General features: G+C 41.6%; 1 protein-coding gene across 2 annotated transcripts in view; it reads left to right on the forward strand.

Moving 5' to 3' along the window:
• Positions 1–17,932, forward strand: part of GSDME (gasdermin E) — a 102,763-nt gene that overhangs the window by 10,426 nt on the left and 74,405 nt on the right. For both annotated transcript variants that reach the window (XM_030857368.2, XM_060304527.1), the window contains exon 3: positions 12,229–12,421. In XM_030857368.2, the coding sequence (XP_030713228.1) occupies positions 12,229–12,421 (193 nt within the window). The remainder of the gene's footprint in view (positions 1–12,228; positions 12,422–17,932) is intronic.

A 17,932-nucleotide genomic window follows, 5' to 3' on the forward strand; every position in this document is an offset into this window, starting at 1 on the left:
CTCTAGTAGTTTTCTGGTAGCATCTTTAGGATTCTGTATGTACAGTATCATGTCATCTGCAAACAGTGACAGTTTTACTTCTTCTTTTCCTATTTGTATTCCTTTTATTTCTTTTTCTTCTCTGATTGCCTTGGCTAGGACTTCCAAAACTCTGTTGAATTATAGTGGTGAGAGTGGATATCCTTGTCTTGTTCCTGATCTTAGAGGAAATGCTTTAAGTTTTTCACCATTGAGAATGTTGTTTGCTGTGGGTTTGTCGTACATGGCCTTTAGTATGTTGAGGTAGGTTCCCTCTATGCCAGCTTTCTGGAGAGTTTGTATCATAAATGAGTGTTGAATTTAGTCAAAAGCTTTTTCTGCATCTATTGAGATGATCATATGGTTTTTATTCAATTTGTTAATATGGTGTATTGCATTGATTGATTTGCATATATTGAAGAATCCTTGCATCCCTGGGATAAATCCCGCTTGATCATGGTGTATGATCCTTTTAATGTGTTGTTGGGTTCTGTTTGCTAGTATTTTGTTGAGGATTTTTTCATCTATATTCATCAGTGACATTGGTCTGTAATTTTCTTTTTTGGTAGTATCTTTGTCTGGTTTTGGTATCAGGGTGATGGTGGCCTCATAGAATGAGTTTGGGAGTTTTCCTTCCTCTGCATTTTTTTGGAAGAGTTTGAGAAGGTTGGGTGTTAGCTGTTCTCTAAATGTTTTATAGAGTTCACCTGTGAAGCCATCTAGTACTGGACTTTTGTTTGTTGGAAGATTTTTAATCACAGTTTCAATTTCTTTTTTTTTTAAATCTCATTCTAAATTTAATCAGTAGGAAAAATATGCAATAACAAAGAATATTTTTTCTTTTTTTTCCACAGCTCACACACACACACACACTGTATTTTATTTTTACAAGAGATAAACTGACACCAAGCATTGTAAATGGATGACCACAACAAAAGCAACAATGATTGCAATTACCGAACACAAAATACACTCATAGTATGTCATAATATTGACATTCAGTCCAGTAATACTCCACTGTAACAGCTCCTTTACTTTGCAGTGAAAATTGATTTGTGTATTTTTTGCCTCTGAGTCCTTGTGGGATTTTTTTTTTTTATTCAAAGAGAAAGTCACAACAATTATAATCATCCTCATCAGTTCACTCAGTCCCATGTAATTAATTTTCTTTTATCTTGATCTTTTGTTAGAACTTCTATGAATTCATCAGTTTTCCATTAGAGTTCTGAAAATGCTTATTCATTCAGTTCAGCAGTATAGTCAGTTACCAGAAACCTGTTTTTGTCAGAGTCTTTTCCATAAATTCCTTGAAGATGAGATCCTTTTATGGGAACATTTTTGTAAAAGCATCAGAGTACACCCAGAACTGTCTGTAAATGACAAAAGACTTAAAAATGACCACAGTTAAAGATTTGATGAAAATTCATAATAATGCAGTTGACAAGGAAATTTAGTTATTTCTGAGATATACGTTTTAAAGTACTAACTAGAATTATGACTTATAACATTATACCAGAATAGGTAAGATTTTTAGAAATTTCATGTAATGTCTGAAGCATTTATATTAACATATTTCCATACAAATAACCCAAAGAAAGTTTAGTATTAGTTTTTTTGTTTGTTTTTTTATACTGCAGGTTCTTATTAGTCATCAGTTTTATACACATCAGTGTATACATGTCAATCCCAATCACCCAATTCAGCACACCACCATCCCCACCCCACTGCGGTTTTCCCCCCTTGCTGTCCAATATGTTTGCTCTCTACATCTGTGTCTCAACTTCTGCCCTGCAAACCGGTTCATCTGTACCATTTTTCTAGGTTCCACATACATGCGTTAACATACAATATTTGTTTTCCTCTTTCTGTCTTACTTCACTCTGTATGACAGTCTCTAGATCCATCCACATCTCAACAAATGACTCAGTTTCGTTCCTTTTTATGGCTGAGTAATATTCCATCGTATATATGTACCAAAACTTCTTTACCCATTCGTCTGTTGACGGGCATTTAGGTTGCTTCCATGGCCTGGCTATTGTAAATAGTGCTGCAATGAACATTGGGGTGCATGTGTCTTTTTTTTTTTTTTTTTTGCGGTACATGGGCCTCTCACTGTTGTGGCCTCTCCCGTTCCGGAGCACAGGCTCCGGATGCGCAGGCTCAGCGACCATGGCTCACGGGCCCAGCCGCTCCACGGCATGTGGGATCTTCCCGGACCTGGGCACGAACCCGCGTCCCCTGCATCGGCAGGCAGACTCTCAACCACTGTGCCACCAGGGAAGCCCCGCATGTGTCTTTTTGAATTATGGTTTTCTCCGGGTATATGCCAGGTAGTAGGATTGCTGGATCATATGGTAATTCTATTTTTAGTTTTTTAAGGAACTCATACTGTTCTCCATAGTGGCTGTATCAATTTACATTCCCACCAACAGTGCAAGAGGGTTCCCTTTTCTCCACACTCTCTCCAGCGTTTGTTGTTTGTAGATTTTCTGATGATGCCCATTCTAACTGGTGTAAGGTGATACCTCATTGTAGTTTTGATTTGCATTTCTCTAATAATTAGTGATGTTGAGCAGCTTTTCATGTGCATCTTGGCCATCTGTATGTCTTCTTTGGAAAAATGTTTATTTAGGTCTTCTGCCCATTTTTTGATTAGGTGGTTTTTTTTTTAATATTGAGCTGCATGAGCTGTTTATATATTTTGGAGATTAATCCTTTGTCCGTTGCTTCATTTGCGAATATTCTCTCCCATTCTAAGGGTTGTCTTTTCATCTTGTTTATGGTTTCCTTTGCTGTGCAAAAGCTTTTAAGTTTCATTAGGTCCCATTTCTTTGTTTTTGTTTTTATTTCCATTACTCCAGGAGGTGGATCAAAAAAGATCTTGCTGTGATTTATGTCAAACAGTGTTCTACCTATGTCTTCCCCTAAGAGTTGTATAGTGCCCTGTCTTACATTTAGGTTTCTAATCCATTTTGAGTTTATTTTTGTGTATGGTGTTAGGGAGTGGTCTAATTTCATTCTTTTACATGTAGCTGTCCAGTTTTCCCAGCACCACTTATTGAAGAGACTGTCTTTTCTCCATTGTGTATCTTTGCCTCGTTTGTCATAGATTAGTTGACCAAAGGTGTGTGGGTTTATCTCTGGGCTTTCTATCTTGTTGCATTGATCTGTGTTTCTTTTCTTGTGCCAGTACCATATTGTCTTGATTACTGTAGCTTTGTAGTATAGTCTGAAGTCAGGGAGTCTGGTTCCTCCAGCTCCGTTTTTTTTCTTCAAGACTGCTTTGGCTATTCGGGGTCTTTTGTGTATCCATACACATTTTGACGTGATTTGTTCTAGTTCCGTAAAAACTGCCGTTGGTAATTTGATAGGGATTGCATTGAATCTGTAGATTGCTTTGAGTAGTATAGTGATTTTTATAATATTCTTCCAATCCAGGAACATGGTATATCTGTCCATCTGTTGGTATCATCTTTTATTTCTTTCATCAGTGTCTTATAGTTATCTGCATACAGGTCTTTTGTTTCCCCAGGTGGGTTTATTCGTAGGTGTTTTATTCTTTTTGTTGCAATGGTAAATGGGAGTGTTTCCACATAATTTCTCTTTCATATTTTTCATCATTAGTGTATAGGAATGCAAGAGATTTCTGTGCATTAATTTTGTATCCTGCGACTTTACCAAATTCATTGATTAGCTCTAGTAGTTTTCTGGTGGCATCTTTAGGATCCTCTATGTATAGTATCATGTCATCTGCAAACAGTGACAGTTTTACTTCTTCTTTTCCAATATGTATTCCTTTTATTTCTTTTTCTTGTCTGAGTGCCGTGGCTAGGACTTCCAAAACTCTGTTTTATAATAGTGGTGAGAGTGGACATCCTTGTCTTGTTCCCGATCTTAGAGGAAATGCTTTCAGTTTTTCACCATTGAGAATGATGTTTGCTCTGGGTTTGTTATATATGGCCTTTATTATGTTGAGGTAGGTTCCCTCTATGCCCACTTTCTGGAGAGTTTTTTTAATCATAAATGGGTGTTGAAATTTGTCAAAAGCTTTTTCTGCATCTATTGACATGATCATATGGTTTATTTATTTATTTTTTTGCGGTACGCAGGCCTCTCACTGTTGCGGCCTCTCCCGTTGCGGAGCACAGGCTCTGGATGCGCAGGCTCAGTGGCCATGGCTCACGGGCCTAGCTGCTCCGCGGCATGTGGGATCTTCCCAGACTTCGGCACGAACCTGTGTCCCCTGCATAGGCAGGCAGACTCTTAACCACTGCGCCACCAGGGAAGCCCGATTATATGGTTTTTATTTTTCAATTTGTTAATATAGTGTATCCCATTGATTGATTTGCGTATATTGAAGAATCCTTGCATCCCTGGGATAACTCCCACTTGATCATGGTGTATAATCCTTTTAATGTGTTGTTGGATTCTGTTGCTAGTATTTTGTTGAGGATTTTTGCATATATATTCATCAGTGACATTGGTCTGTAATTTTCTTTTTTGGTAGTATCTTTGTCTGGTTTTGGTATCAGGGTGATGGTGGCCTCATAGAATGAGTTTAGGAGTCTTCCTTCCTCTGAAATTTTTTTGGAAGAGTTTGAGAAGGTTGGGTGTTAGCTGTTCCTTAAATGTTTGATAGAATTCACCTGTGAAGCCATCTAGTCCTGGACTTTCGTTAGTTGGAAGATTTTTAATCACATTTTCAATTTCATTACTTATGAGTGGTCTGTTCATATTTTCTATTTCTTCCTGGTTCAGTCTTGGAAGGTTATACCTTTCTAAGAATTTGTCCATTTCTTCAGGTTGTCCATTTTATTGGCATACAGTTGCTTGTAGTAGTCTCTTAGGATGCTTTGTACTTCTGCAGTGTCTATTGTAACTGCTCCTTTTTCATTTCTAATTTTATGGATTTGAGTCCTCTCCCTCTTTTTCTTGTTGTGTCTGGCTAATGGTTTATCAATTTTGTTTATCTTCTCAAAGAACCAGCTTTTACTTTTATTGATCTTTGCTATTGTTTTCTTGGTTTCTATTTCATTTATTTTTGCTCTGATCTTTATGATTTCTTTCCTTCTGCTAACTCTGGGTTTTGTTTGTTCTTCTTTCTCTAGTTCCTTTAGGTGTAAGGTTAGATTGTTAATTTGAGATATTTGTTTCTGGAGGTAGGCTTGTATAGCTATAAACTTCCCTCTTAGCACTGCTTTTGCTGCATTCCGTAGGTTTTGGATTGTCGTGTTTTCATTGTCATTTGCCTGTAGGTATTTTTTGATTTCCTCTTTGATTTCTTCAGTGATCTCTTGGTTATTTAGTAACGTATTGTTTAGCCTCCATGTGTTTGTGTTTTTTACGTTTTTTCCCCTGTAATTGATTTCTAATCTCATAGCATTGTGGTCAGAAAAGATGCTTGATATGATTTCAATTTTCTTAAATTTACTGAGGCTTGATGTGTGACCCAAGATATGATCTATCCTGGAGAATGTTCCATAAGCACTTGAGAAGAAAGTATAATCTGCTTGTTTTGGATTGAATGTTCTATAAATGTCAATTAAATTATCTGGTCTATTTTGTCATTTAAAGCTTGTGTTTCCTTATTAATTTATTGCTTGATGATCTGTCCATTGTTGTATGTGAGGTGCTAAATTCCTGCACTATTGTGTTACTGTTGATTTCCTCTTTTGTAGCTGTTAGCAGTTGCCTTGTGTATTGAGATTCTCCTATGTTGAGTGCATATATATTTATAATTGTTATATCTTCTTGGATTGATCCCTTGATCATTATGTAGTGTCCTTCCTTGTCTCTTGTAACATTCTTTATGTTAAAGTCTATTTTATCTGTTATGAGTATTGCTACTCCAGCTTTCTTTTGATTTCCGTTTGCATGGAATATCTTTTTCCATCCCCTCACTTTCAGTCTGTATGTGTCCATAGGTCTGAAGTGGGTCTCTTGTAGGCAGCATATATCTGGGTCTTGTTTTTGTATCCATTCAGCAAGCCTGTGTCTTTTGATTGGAGCATTTAATCCATTCACATTTAAGGTAATTATCAATATGCATGTTCCTCTTACCATTTTCTTAATTGTTTTGAGTTTCTTATTGTAGGTCTTTTCCTTTTCTTGTGTTTTCTGCCTAGAGAAGTTCCTTTAGCATATGTTGTAAAGCTGGTTTTGTGGTGCTGAATTCTCTTAGCTTTTGCTCGTCTATAAAGGTTTTAATTTCTCCATTGAATGTGAATGAGATCCTTTCTGGGTAATCTTGGTTGTAAGTTTTTCCCTTTCATCACTTTAACTATGTCCTGCCACTCCCTTCTGGCTTGCAGAGTTTCTGCTGAAAGATCAGCTATTAACCTTATGGGGATTCCCTTGTATTTTATTTGTTGCTTTTCCCATGCTGCTTTTAATATTTTTTCTTTGAATTTAATTTTTGGTAGTTTGATTAATACATGTCTTGGCCTGTTTCTCCTTTGATTTATCCTCTATGGGACTCTCTGCACTTCCTGAACTTGACTATTTCCTTTCCCACGTTAGGGAAGTTTTCACGTATAATCTCTGCAAATATTTTCTCACACCCTTTCTTTTTCTCTTCCTCTTCTGGGACCCCTATAATTAGAATGTTGGTGCGTTTCTTGTTGTCCAGAGGTCTCTGAGACTGTCCTCAGTTCTTTTCATTCTTTTTTCTTTATTCTTCTCTGAGGCAGTTATTTCCACTCTTTGATCTTCCATTTCACTTATCCGTTCTTCTGTGTCAGTTATTCTCCTATTGACTCCTTCTAGAGTATTTTTAATTTCATTTATTGTGTTGTTCATCACTGTTTGTTTGCTCTTTAGTTCTTCTCGGTCCTTGTTAAACGTTTCTTGTATTTTCTCCATTCTATTTCCAAGATTTTGGATCATCTTTACTAACATTACTCTGAATTCTTTTTCAGGTAGACTGCGTAGTTCCTCTTCATTTGTTTTGTCTGGTGGGTTTTTACCTTGCTCCTTTATCTGCTGCATATTTCTCTGTTTTCTCATTTTGTTTAACTTACTGTACTTGGGGTCTCCTTTTCGCAGGCTGCAGGTTTGTAGTTCCCATTATTTTTGCTGTCTGCCCCCACAGGGTGAGGTGGGTTCAGTGGCTTGTGTAGGCTTCCTGGTGAAGGGGACTAGTGCCTGTGTTCTGGTGGGCGGGGCTGGATCTTGTTCTTCTGGTGGGCAGGGCTGCATCCGGTGGTGTGTTTTGGAGTGTCTGTGAACTTTGTATGACTTTAGGCAGCCTCTCTGCTAATGGGTGGGGTTGTGTTTCTGTCTTGCTAGTTGTTTGGCGTGGGGCATCCAGCATTGGACCTTGCTGGCTGTTGGGTGGAGCTGGGTCTTAGTGTTGAGATGGAGATTTCTGGGAGACCTCTCGCCAATTGATATTATGTGCGGCCAGGAGGTTTCTGGTGGTCCAATGTCCTGGACTCAGCCCTCCCACCATGGAGGCTCAGGCTCAACATCCGGCTGGAGCACCAAGACCCTGTTAGCCACACGGCTCAGAAGAAAAGGAAGAAAGAAAAAAACCCCAAAAAGCAAAAACTAAAAAATGGACAGAATCCTAGGACAAATGGTAAAAGCAAACTTATACAGACAAAATCACACAAAGAAGCATATACATACACACTCACAAAAAGAGAAAAAGGAGAAAAAAATATATATATTAAAAAAAAAAGGAAGAGAGCAACCAAACCAATGAATATATCCACCAATGATAATAAGCACTAAATACTAAACTAAGATAAACATAAAACCAGAAACAAATCAGATGCAGAGAGCAAACCCCAAGTCTAGGGTTGCTCCCAAAGTCCGCTGCCTCAGTTTTGGGAACATTCGTTTCTATTCAGGTATTCTTCAGATGCAGGGTTTATCAAGTTGATTGTGGGGATTTAATCTGCTGCTCCTGAGTCTGCATGGAGAAATTTCCCCTCCTCTGTTCTCACAGCTCCTGGGGTTCAGTGTTGGTTTTGGCTTCGCCTCTGCGTGTAGGTCACCCTCAGGAGTCTGTTACTCACCCTTACAGAAGGGGATTAAAGCAGCAGCTGATTAGGGCTCTCTTGCTCACTCAGGGCAGGGGAGGGAGGGGTTTGGTAGTCATAATTGGAACGCGAGGTGAGCCTCTGGCGGCAGAGGTCGGCATGACGTTGCAACAGCCTGAGGCGCGCCGTGTGTTCTTCTGGGGAAGTTGTCCCTGGATCATGGAACCCTGGCATTGGCGGGCTGCACAGGTTCCTGGGGGATGTGGATAGTGACCTGCACTTGCACACAGAATTCTTGGTGGCAGCGGCAGCAGCGTTAGCAGTTTATGCCCGTCTCTGGGGTACAAGCTGATAGTCGTGTCTCGTGCCTGTCTCTGGAGCTCTTTCAGGTGGTGCTCTGCCTTCTGTGGGCACGCTGGGAAGGGATCCTCTCTCCTCGCGCATCCCGAAACAAAGGTCTCGTCTCTGGCAGGTCCAGACTTTTTCTTGGATTCCATCCTGGCTAGCTGTGGCACACTAGCCCCCTTCAGGCTGTCTTCACGCAGGCAACCCCAGTCCTCTCCCTGGGGTCTGGCCTCTGAAGCCCAAGCCTCAGCTCCCAGCCCCCACCTGCCCTGGTGGTTGAGCAGACAAGCCTCTCAGGCTGGTGGGTGCTGGTCAGCACCAGTCCTCTGTGTGGGGATCTCTCCGCTTTGCTCTCTGCACCCCTATTGCTGTGCTGTGCTCTGTGGCTCTGAAAATTACCCCTGCCCAACCCCCATCCCTGCCAGTGAAGGGGCTCCCTAGTGTGTGGAAACCTTTCCTCCTTCACAGCTCCCTCCCACTGGTGCAGGTCCTGTCCCTATTCTTTTGTCTCTGTTTTTCCTTTTTTTTTTTTTTTGCCTTACACAGGTACGTGGGGAGTTTCTTGCCTTCTGGGAAGTCTGAGGTCTTCTGCCAGCGTTCAGTAGGTGTTCTGTAGGAGTTGTTCTACGTGTAGATGTATTTTTGATGTAATTGTGGGGAGGAAGGTGATCTCCATGTCTCACTCCTCTGCCATCTTGAAGGTCTCCCTTTTTTCTTATTGAGATATCTTTGATTTACAATATTATATTAGTTTCAGGTGTACAATATAGTGATGCAAAATTTTTATAGATAATACTCCATTTATAGTTATTAGAAAATATTGGCTATATTCTCTGTGCTGTGTAATATATTCTTGTAGCTTATTTATTTTATACATAGCAGTTTGTACTTCTTAATCCTCTACCCCCACTTCCCTCTCCCCTTTGGTCACCACTAGTTTGTTCTCTATATCTGTGAGTCTGTTTCTTTTTTATTATTTGCACTAGTTTTATTTTTTTAGATTGTACATGTTAGTGATAACATACAGTGTCTTTCTCTGATTTATTTCACTTGGCATAATACCCTCCAAGTCCATCCATGTTGTTGCAAATGGCAAAATTTCATTCTTTTCTATGGCTGTGTAGTATTCCATTGTGTGTGTGTGTGTGTGTGTGTGTGTGTGTATACCACATCTTCCTTATCCATTCTTCTGTTGATGGACACCTAGGTTGCTTCCATATCTTGGCAATTGTAAATAATGCTGCTATGAACATTGGGGTGGCATAGATTCTTAAAGATAGAATTACTGGACCAGAGGTTGGGAACTTTTCGAAGACTTTTGGTACTTATTCCTACACTGCTTTTTGGAACATGGTGATATATGAAAGCACCATCAGCTCTTAATTATTGGACTAGATGATGTTTGAGTCTTCTTTCAGCCCTAAAGTTCTCTAATTTTGTGATTGCATCTCCCTTAAAGGGAAAAAGTGATAGAGGAGATAACTTGAGTTGACAAATAATCTCCTTTCTTCCAGCTCAGCATTCTAGACAATGCTTTCTTCAGCCAGGCTCATTATCAGAGCTGTCAGACAATGGGCAAGTGAATTGATATTAATTTTATGTCATGTTTTCCCCCTGGATGTCTGGTAGAACTCTTACTGAGTAGTGTAATAACTAAATATAAGGAAAGGCAAGAGAAAAAAAAATTCACAGAACAGACCATGGACCCCTGAGTAATTGGAATTTCACCGCTCTGTGCTGTTAGCTGCTGCTTCCGTGGTGTCCTGAGAGCTGTTGTTAGATGGGTCAGGCCGGTTGCAGTCCCTGCAGATTAGGAAGTCCCACATATGCTCATCATCTGAGACCAGAGCTCGTGCCTGGTTCTGTGTCCTGTTGCTGTTAGGGCTGTGATGAGAGGTGCCCGCTACTTTGTCTTCTGAGCAGATTCATGATGCCTCACCTTTGTTAATTCTTGCCCCTGGCAACCACACTGGAGTGTTATGTTGCCCGGGGTGCGGAGGTTGGAGGGTGGTGACTTGGTTGTCCTACCCATGGCCTGTTGGCTTCCTCACTTTTCCCTTCCACCTGCAGCAGTGGATAACTCGATGCAGACGTGTGTGCAAACGGCATCTGGTTCGGAGGTGTGTCTAGTGTGGCATTTTGCAGTACACAGACAGTCTTGATTGTCCTTACCTGCTGTGGGATCCAGTTTTGGGGTCAGAGTTTTCAGGAGTGGTAATACGCCTGATTGGGGCCAGAACAGGGATCTAAGGGTAGAATTTCTGTCTGTGTGGTACTTTATACAATCTAGGACTGTCCTGTTTATCAGGAAATGATGTTGCTTTGGCCTAAACCCAGTGGATAGATTGAGCACTTGCTATGTGCCAGGCTCTGTATACATCAACTTCCAGTAGAACCCATCAGGTAGGTATTATTAATTATCTACAAATTACATATGACAAACCTGAGGTTCAGGGTGATGGATGTTACCCAAGGTCTCCCAGCTAGGTGTATTAGACTAGTGATAAAATCTTGAGCTCTTAACAGCTGCTATATGCTGCTTCCAAAGCATTTCCCAGAGTGTCTGTGTTCTCAAGATGTGACTAGGAGAAGGCTGTGACTTGGGGGCATTTTCATAAGCTTCTTATTTTTCATGGCGATGATTCTCTACTTGGTAAACTTCACAGATAATGAATGGTGATTAATTCTCATTAACCCTGGTTGAGGTATAGGTTTTGTTGCCTGGGGTGAAAGAAATACAGGTGTTGGGGGCAGTGGCTGGATGGAAAGAAACGTTTCAGACTCCAGTCGGATTTGAATCCCTTATGAAGTGCCGCCAGGAGCCCAGGAGAGCCTTGGGTCAGGAAAATGGAAAGGGCCGAGTATGAAGTTCCTGAGAGCCTCTCAGTGTAACCTTCCTGAATGATGGTGACTGAGACCATTTTTATGGTAGTATTTGGTTCAATTAAAAATGAGAAGAGTAGAAATCTGGAGACATGTGAAGGCTAGCAGTTCAAGTCTGAGATCATCAGATGTTTATCTTTAGTGTTCAGACAAAAAAGGGCAGATCCTGAAGGCAATCTGCTAGCCATCGCCTGGTATGACCAGGTGAGTGGATTGAAGCTGGGACACCAGCTGGGTGGTGGCATCTTTCTCAGTGTCTGGGAAGCCAGGAAGGAAGAATGGGGAGTCTGGAGCTTGTGTGTTCCAAGATGGTGTTTGAAGCAGGGAGGAAGGGCGTGCCCACTGACTTTATCAGGAACACAGAGATAAGGAATTGCTTGATAAGGAATTGAAAGACTGGGTGGAGGTCAGATATAAACAGGTAAATATGGGGAGAACTGTTTCAATGGAGATGGTAATGAAGGCCAGGGCAGTGTTCTCCAAGGCCACCAGTGAGAAGGGAGGATGCCCGAGGACAGGTTCAGGCGTCTGACCTGCAAGATACTGAATCAGGCAGGCTACTCCCTGGGCAGAGTGATGGGCTGCTATCTTCTCTGTGCTTTGGTGTCATCCTCATCTAGTCCCTTCATCCTAGAAAAGTACATATTTAACATGTCTTATTTCTTTACCTGGATAGTAGTTAAACAGATGTTTGCTTTAAAATTATTCATGAAACTCTATAGATACTTTTTGTGCACTTGTCTATATGTGTGTATATTGGAATTGAAAGATGAAAAAACAAAAAAGTGCCCAGTAGAGTCCCTGGCCACCAGTGCATGCCACGCTCTTAGCACCCAGGTTCTTTTGCCCATACACACAGCGCGGCCACCGGCTTTCCATTCTGCGTGCAGACCTCATGTTTCCCACAGGTTTCTGCAGGATTGGAAAGCTAGGTGACCTGAGGCACAGAGGTGGCCGTTTTGTCATTAGATTCCTCTGCATGTCTCATTCACTGTAGTGGTCGTGGAGTCGGACTTTGTGAAGTACGAGGGCAAGTTTGAAAACCATGTGAGTGGGACCCTGGAGACGGCACTGGGGAAGGTCAAGCTGAACATTGGTGGCAAAGGCCTCGTGGAGAGTCAGTCCTCGTTTGGAACCCTGAGGAAGCAGGAGGTGGACTTGCAGCAGCTCATTGGAGTTGCCCAGGAGAGGTAATGGGAATTCTGCTTGGCATTTTGGACTTTGACATGTCTCTCATTGAAAGGTCGTTCTGTGGGACGTTGGCTAGAAGGGTGACATTGGGATCTTGGCCAATCAGCAAACGTTACCGAATGCCCATGTGCTGAAACTTGATGAGCAGTGCATCCTTTAGTCTGGACGTTGACTATTCTTAGCCTGAGAGGGGAGACTTGGGAAGCATTTTAAAAGGATGTTACTTCAGACAAATGCGTACTTTAAAGAAATCATACAATTTATAAAATACCAACAGTGAGAACGCTCTGTCCTACGTTTCTGAATATTAATATCAGAAGTAGAAAAATCCCCCTTCTGCCCTGGCTCTTTATGATTTTCTGATGAGGAAAAGGAGAAAGCAGGTGGGGGGGGCTTCAGGGGAAGAGCTGGTTTTTAACTCTGAAGTCTTAAAACCCCACGTTTATTCATTGTTTAGATGTCAGTAAATACATTTTACCCCAGTAAAATGATAATACCTTATTATTTTTACCTTATGTTTATTCAACATTCCATAAGTAATTTTGCTGAGTGCCTACGATGTACCACATACTGTTCTACGTGCTGGGGATGCTGCAGTGAACAGAATGCCAACATTTCTGCCCTATATTCTAGCGGGGGAGAGACACAAAACATGCAACTAAGTGAAATATATAGTAGGTTGATGGTGCTCTCTGGAATGGAGAAAAATGTAGCAGAGATGGGGGATAGAACATGCCAGGAATGGGGGCTGATTTGAAAAGGTGGCCAGAGAAAGCATCCTGGAGAAGATGGCATCAGAGCAAAGACCTGAAGCTGGGGATGGGAGCGAGCATAGGAGTGTCCTGGGCAAGAAGGCTGTAGGCAGAGGTGGTGTGATTGGGGCTGAGTAAATAGGGCAAGGGCAGGTGAGGTCAGAGGGCGTAAAGGAACAGTAGCAGGTCCCGAAGGACCTTGCAGGCCACTGGAAAGACTAACTCGTCCTCGGAGTGAGGTGGGAAGCCACTGGAAGATTTTGAGAAGGGAAGTGACAGGATCTGACTTACGTGTTAGAAGGATCCTTCTGGCCGCTGGGCTGAGGAGAGACTGGATAGGTGGGAGCTGGGCATCCAATTGAGAGGTTACTGTAGTAATCCTGACAAGAGATGATATTTCCTCTTGTACAGCAACATAGGTGCATTTTCATGTGTAATTGTATCACCCTTTTTCTTTTAAAATGGAAAATGTCAACCCAAATAAATTAAGAGAAAACTCACTTGTGTTAAGTATAGGTAGCTTATCTCTTCTTTTCCAATGTTCTTAGGATTATATGAAATATAAAATAGGTTTGCTCATTGAATGAAATAATCTTTAAAAATTAATGAGTAAAAAATACCATAAAACTCATGTATCAAGCATTTGGTGGGTGGGTTTTGTGCAGATATCGAGCGTGCTTGGGCAACTGAAGTCTTCAAAACCCATTCACCTGTCCGCTAAGCTGATGCTTAATGGAGTTGAAAGACCATGGTTGGTATTTGACTATTGCCTCCTGGCACTTTCTAGAACTCCAGGACTCTACTGAGTTAGGACTCAGGCAGGAATTCCCTTTCTCGGTCAGAGACCTTTAAGCTCTCTGTGGTGACACCAGGTGGACGGGACAGCCACCTCTTTCTCTGATAGTCATGACCTTAATTATCTTTTCTCTACCGCTCTTCTTTGCTAGAGAGGCATTTTCCTTCTCTACTACAACACTGGAAAGATATTTGTTGTTTGTCTGAAAATGAAATTTAACTGGAAGTCTTATATTTTTATTTGCTAAGTCTCGCAAATAAGGGGGAAGAGGGGCAGGAGGGCTGGCTGTTCCCTCAGTCTTTAGACAGCCCTCTAGAGCGTAATCGTATTCTGCAGTCTTGTTATTTCTATTTGAAAAACCACAGTTTGGCAATGCTCCATAATCACGTTTCCCGTTATAGGTTTCTCAAACGCTCTTCGTGATTCAGGTGTAGAAGATAGTGCCAACAGGAAGCATATGGGGAGGAGTCAGTGACTAGAGATGGGAAAAAGTAGTCTCAGAGAAAGATGCTAGGGCCAGCAGTTATAAGGGGGAGAGAGGGAGGGGAAGGAGATATGCACGTGCTGAGTACCTCCTGTGTGCCAAGCACTTTATAGACGTCACCTCATTTACTCTGCACAGCCATCTCTTTTTAGGTTTGAGGATTTAAGGCTCAGGGAAGGAAGTGACTTGTTCTCAGTCTCGGAACTCAATTTGGGTGCTGCAGCTGGGATTCATCCCAGGATTTTCTGGCTCCAAAACTCCTGTTCTTTCCTCTGCATGATTCTTGAAGTGACTGTGAAGCAAAGGAATTGGCTGAGATAAAAATAGTTAAAATTATAGCAGGAGATATAAAGGCAGAGGCATGAATCTGGGTCCCCAGTGAGGGTACCTAGGGGGTGTACAGTGTTCCAGGCACTGTCCTGAACAAGCACATGTGAATAGCTGGTCTGCCCACCTGGAGGTGCCCACACGAGGGCATGAGATCACTTGGGGAGAGTTTGGACATTCTGTTCTTTCTACAGGTGATTGGGAAAGGATGGCCTGGATAGGGGAAGAGGGGTAGGGGCAACACCAGGAACATGGTAAAGAACAAATTTAAAGTCTAGAAATGGAAGAGGTATCTTATCACAGAGTCACTGCTTCCTTGTTTTGTTACTAAGAGGTAAGGTTGAGCAACAGGGGAGAGAAGAGGAGGAAGACTTGACCATAGGATGGAGATCATGTAAAGCTAACATTCTTGTTACTTCACCCTGGAATGATAAATTCTAATCTACATGGTCTACCTGTTTTTGGACTCCCACAACATCATCAGATTGATAAGGCTGGCTGTTTGACACGTGTGTAGCCTTGGAGGTGGTGATTGGTAATGCTTAAGTACTGTCTTTCTCGAGGGCTTATCTGCCATCATTTTTATTTCAGGTCATTTAGATAAGTTGTCATCTGTATACAAGTTATTTTAGCCCTTGGAATTCAGAGTATTTGTTTTATTGTCAGTGAGACGTATGCACATCTCAAAAACAAACTTCATATGTCCTTGAAAAAACAGGTGTGTTCATATACAACAGTTATGTAGCATTGTTGAGCATGAAGGCAATCCATGGGACCACAGGACTTAACTTTCCAGATACCTGGACGTGACCCCTTTGAATGAGAGCTCTATGTTTATCTTAAAACATTCTTGATGGAAAACAGGCTAAGACCTTTCCATAATGACTCAGGTTCATGTTTTATTCCTTAGATCCAGTATTATTCTGAGACAAACTCTTTAGTTTTTCCACCTTGTCTTCCACTGTCAGCTGCCATTTGTCAATGCTTTATAACCGCCATACCCTCCCCATCTCTGCCACTGATTACTGCTCCTAATCTCCTAGTGTTTGAGGAAGTTTCCTCATGGAAAATAACTTCTGCAGACATGGTAGGTCGCTTCTGTCCCTGCCAGGTTTAGGTGGAATAGTTGGACTAGAGGATCTTTGAGGGTTTTCTCTGGGCTAAATGTAGAAGTGAGTGGACTCCGAATGCGCACATCAGTTCCTCCCCCTTGAGTTCAGGGCCTTGGTTTCAGCTGATTTCCAGAGACGGTGCCATTTTGTGCTTTCCTGACTGTTCAGGGGTTAAGGGGGGGGGGCGTTGTGGTACAGGCAGATCCCACTTTCATTCTTTGGTTCATTGTAAGGCAAAGTGTGGTAAAGAAAAGATTCCATTTTTCTATGAATACGTGATAATTAGAAGTTCGGTTCTTCATTAAGAATTCTAACTTAGGGTTTCCCTGGTGGCGCAGTGGTTGAGAGTCCGCCTGCCGATGCAGGGGACACGGGTTCGTGCCCCGGTCTGGGAAGATCCCACATGCCGCGGAGCGGCTGGGCCCGTGAGCCATGGCCGCTGAGCCTGCGCATCCGGAGCCTGTGCTCCGCAACGGGAGAGGCCACAACGGTGAGAGGCCCACATACCGCAAAAAAAAAAAAAAAAAAAAAAGAATTCTAACTTAAAAATTATATGAAACTAATATATCATGCAAGCAATGGTATGGCAATGATGAACCTTCATAATTATTTAAAGTATTTTAAAATTACCCCCGCAAAGTCTTACTATATCTAAATATTTACAAATTGTACAAGTTTTACACACAAGAAAAAATGTTAAATGCTCCTGTTGGTTATGGCCCACATGTGACCTCTAATGTTACCGCAGTAGCTCTCCTGAGTGAAGTTTCAGTGTGCCGTCAACTCTTTATTTAGGAGTATTTTGAGGGGACGGGTTTGGGGGCCTATCTCTTTCTTGAAAAAAAAAACCATGCAGCAAAGTTGGAACTGGTCTTTTCTACTTGATATCTTTCCCTGTGGCCAGCAGATGTTTTGTCTTTTTTTAAAAATGTATTTATTTTATTTATTTATTTTTGGCTGCGTTGGGTGTTTGTTGCTGCACGTGGGCTTTCTCTAGTTGCGGCGAGCGGGGGCTACTGTTTGTTGCGGTGCACGGGCTTCTCATTGTGGTGTCTTCTCTTGTTGCAGAGCACGGACTCTAGGTGCACGGGCTTCAGTAGTTGTGGCCAGTGGGCTCAGTAGTTGGGGCTCGCAGGCTCTAGAGTGCAGGCTTGGTAGTTGTGGCGCACGGGCTTAGTTGCTCCGTGGCATGTGGGATCTTCCCAGACCAGGGCTCAAACCCGTGTCCCCTGCATTGGCAGGCGGACTCTCAACCACTGCGCCACCAGGGAAGTCCCCAGCAGATAGTTTGAAATGATTCTGTTTACCTTTGCGCTCAATGCAGTGCTGGCACCGTCTTTTAAAAAATTTTTATTTTGTATTGGAGTATAGTGGATTTACAATGTTGTGTTAGTTTCAGGTGTACAACAAAATGATTCACTTATATATATACAAAAATCTGTTCTTTTTCAAATTCTTTTCCATTTAGATTATTACAGAATATTGAGTAGAGTTCCCTTTGCTATACAGTGGTCCTTGTTGATTATCTATTTTAAATACAGTGGTATGTATATGTCAATCCTGAACTCCCAGTTTATCCCCCGCCCCCTTCCTCTTTGGTAACCATAAGTTTGTTTTCTAAGTCTGTGAGTCTGTTTCTGTTTTGTAAATAAGTTCATTTGTATCATTATTTCTGGCTTCCGTATATAAGCAATATCATATACTTGTCTTTCTCTGACTTACTTTACTTAGTATGATAATCTCTAGTTGCATCCATGTTGCTGTAAATGGCATTATTTTGTTCTTTTTTATGGCTGAGTAATATTCCATTATGTGTATATGTGTGTGTATGTATATGTGTGTGTATATATATATATACACCACATCTTCTTTATCCATTCCTCTGTTGATGGACATTTAGGTTGCTTCCATGTCTTGGCTATCACCAGTAGTGCTGCAATGAACATTGGGGTGCATATATCTTTTCGAATTATGGCTTTCTCTGGATATGTGCCCAGGAATGGATTGCTGGATCGTATAGTAGTTCTACTTTTAGTTTT

The sequence above is a fragment of the Globicephala melas genome, chromosome 9 (assembly GCF_963455315.2).
Source record: "Globicephala melas chromosome 9, mGloMel1.2, whole genome shotgun sequence".
Taxonomy (NCBI): Eukaryota; Metazoa; Chordata; class Mammalia; order Artiodactyla; family Delphinidae; genus Globicephala; species Globicephala melas.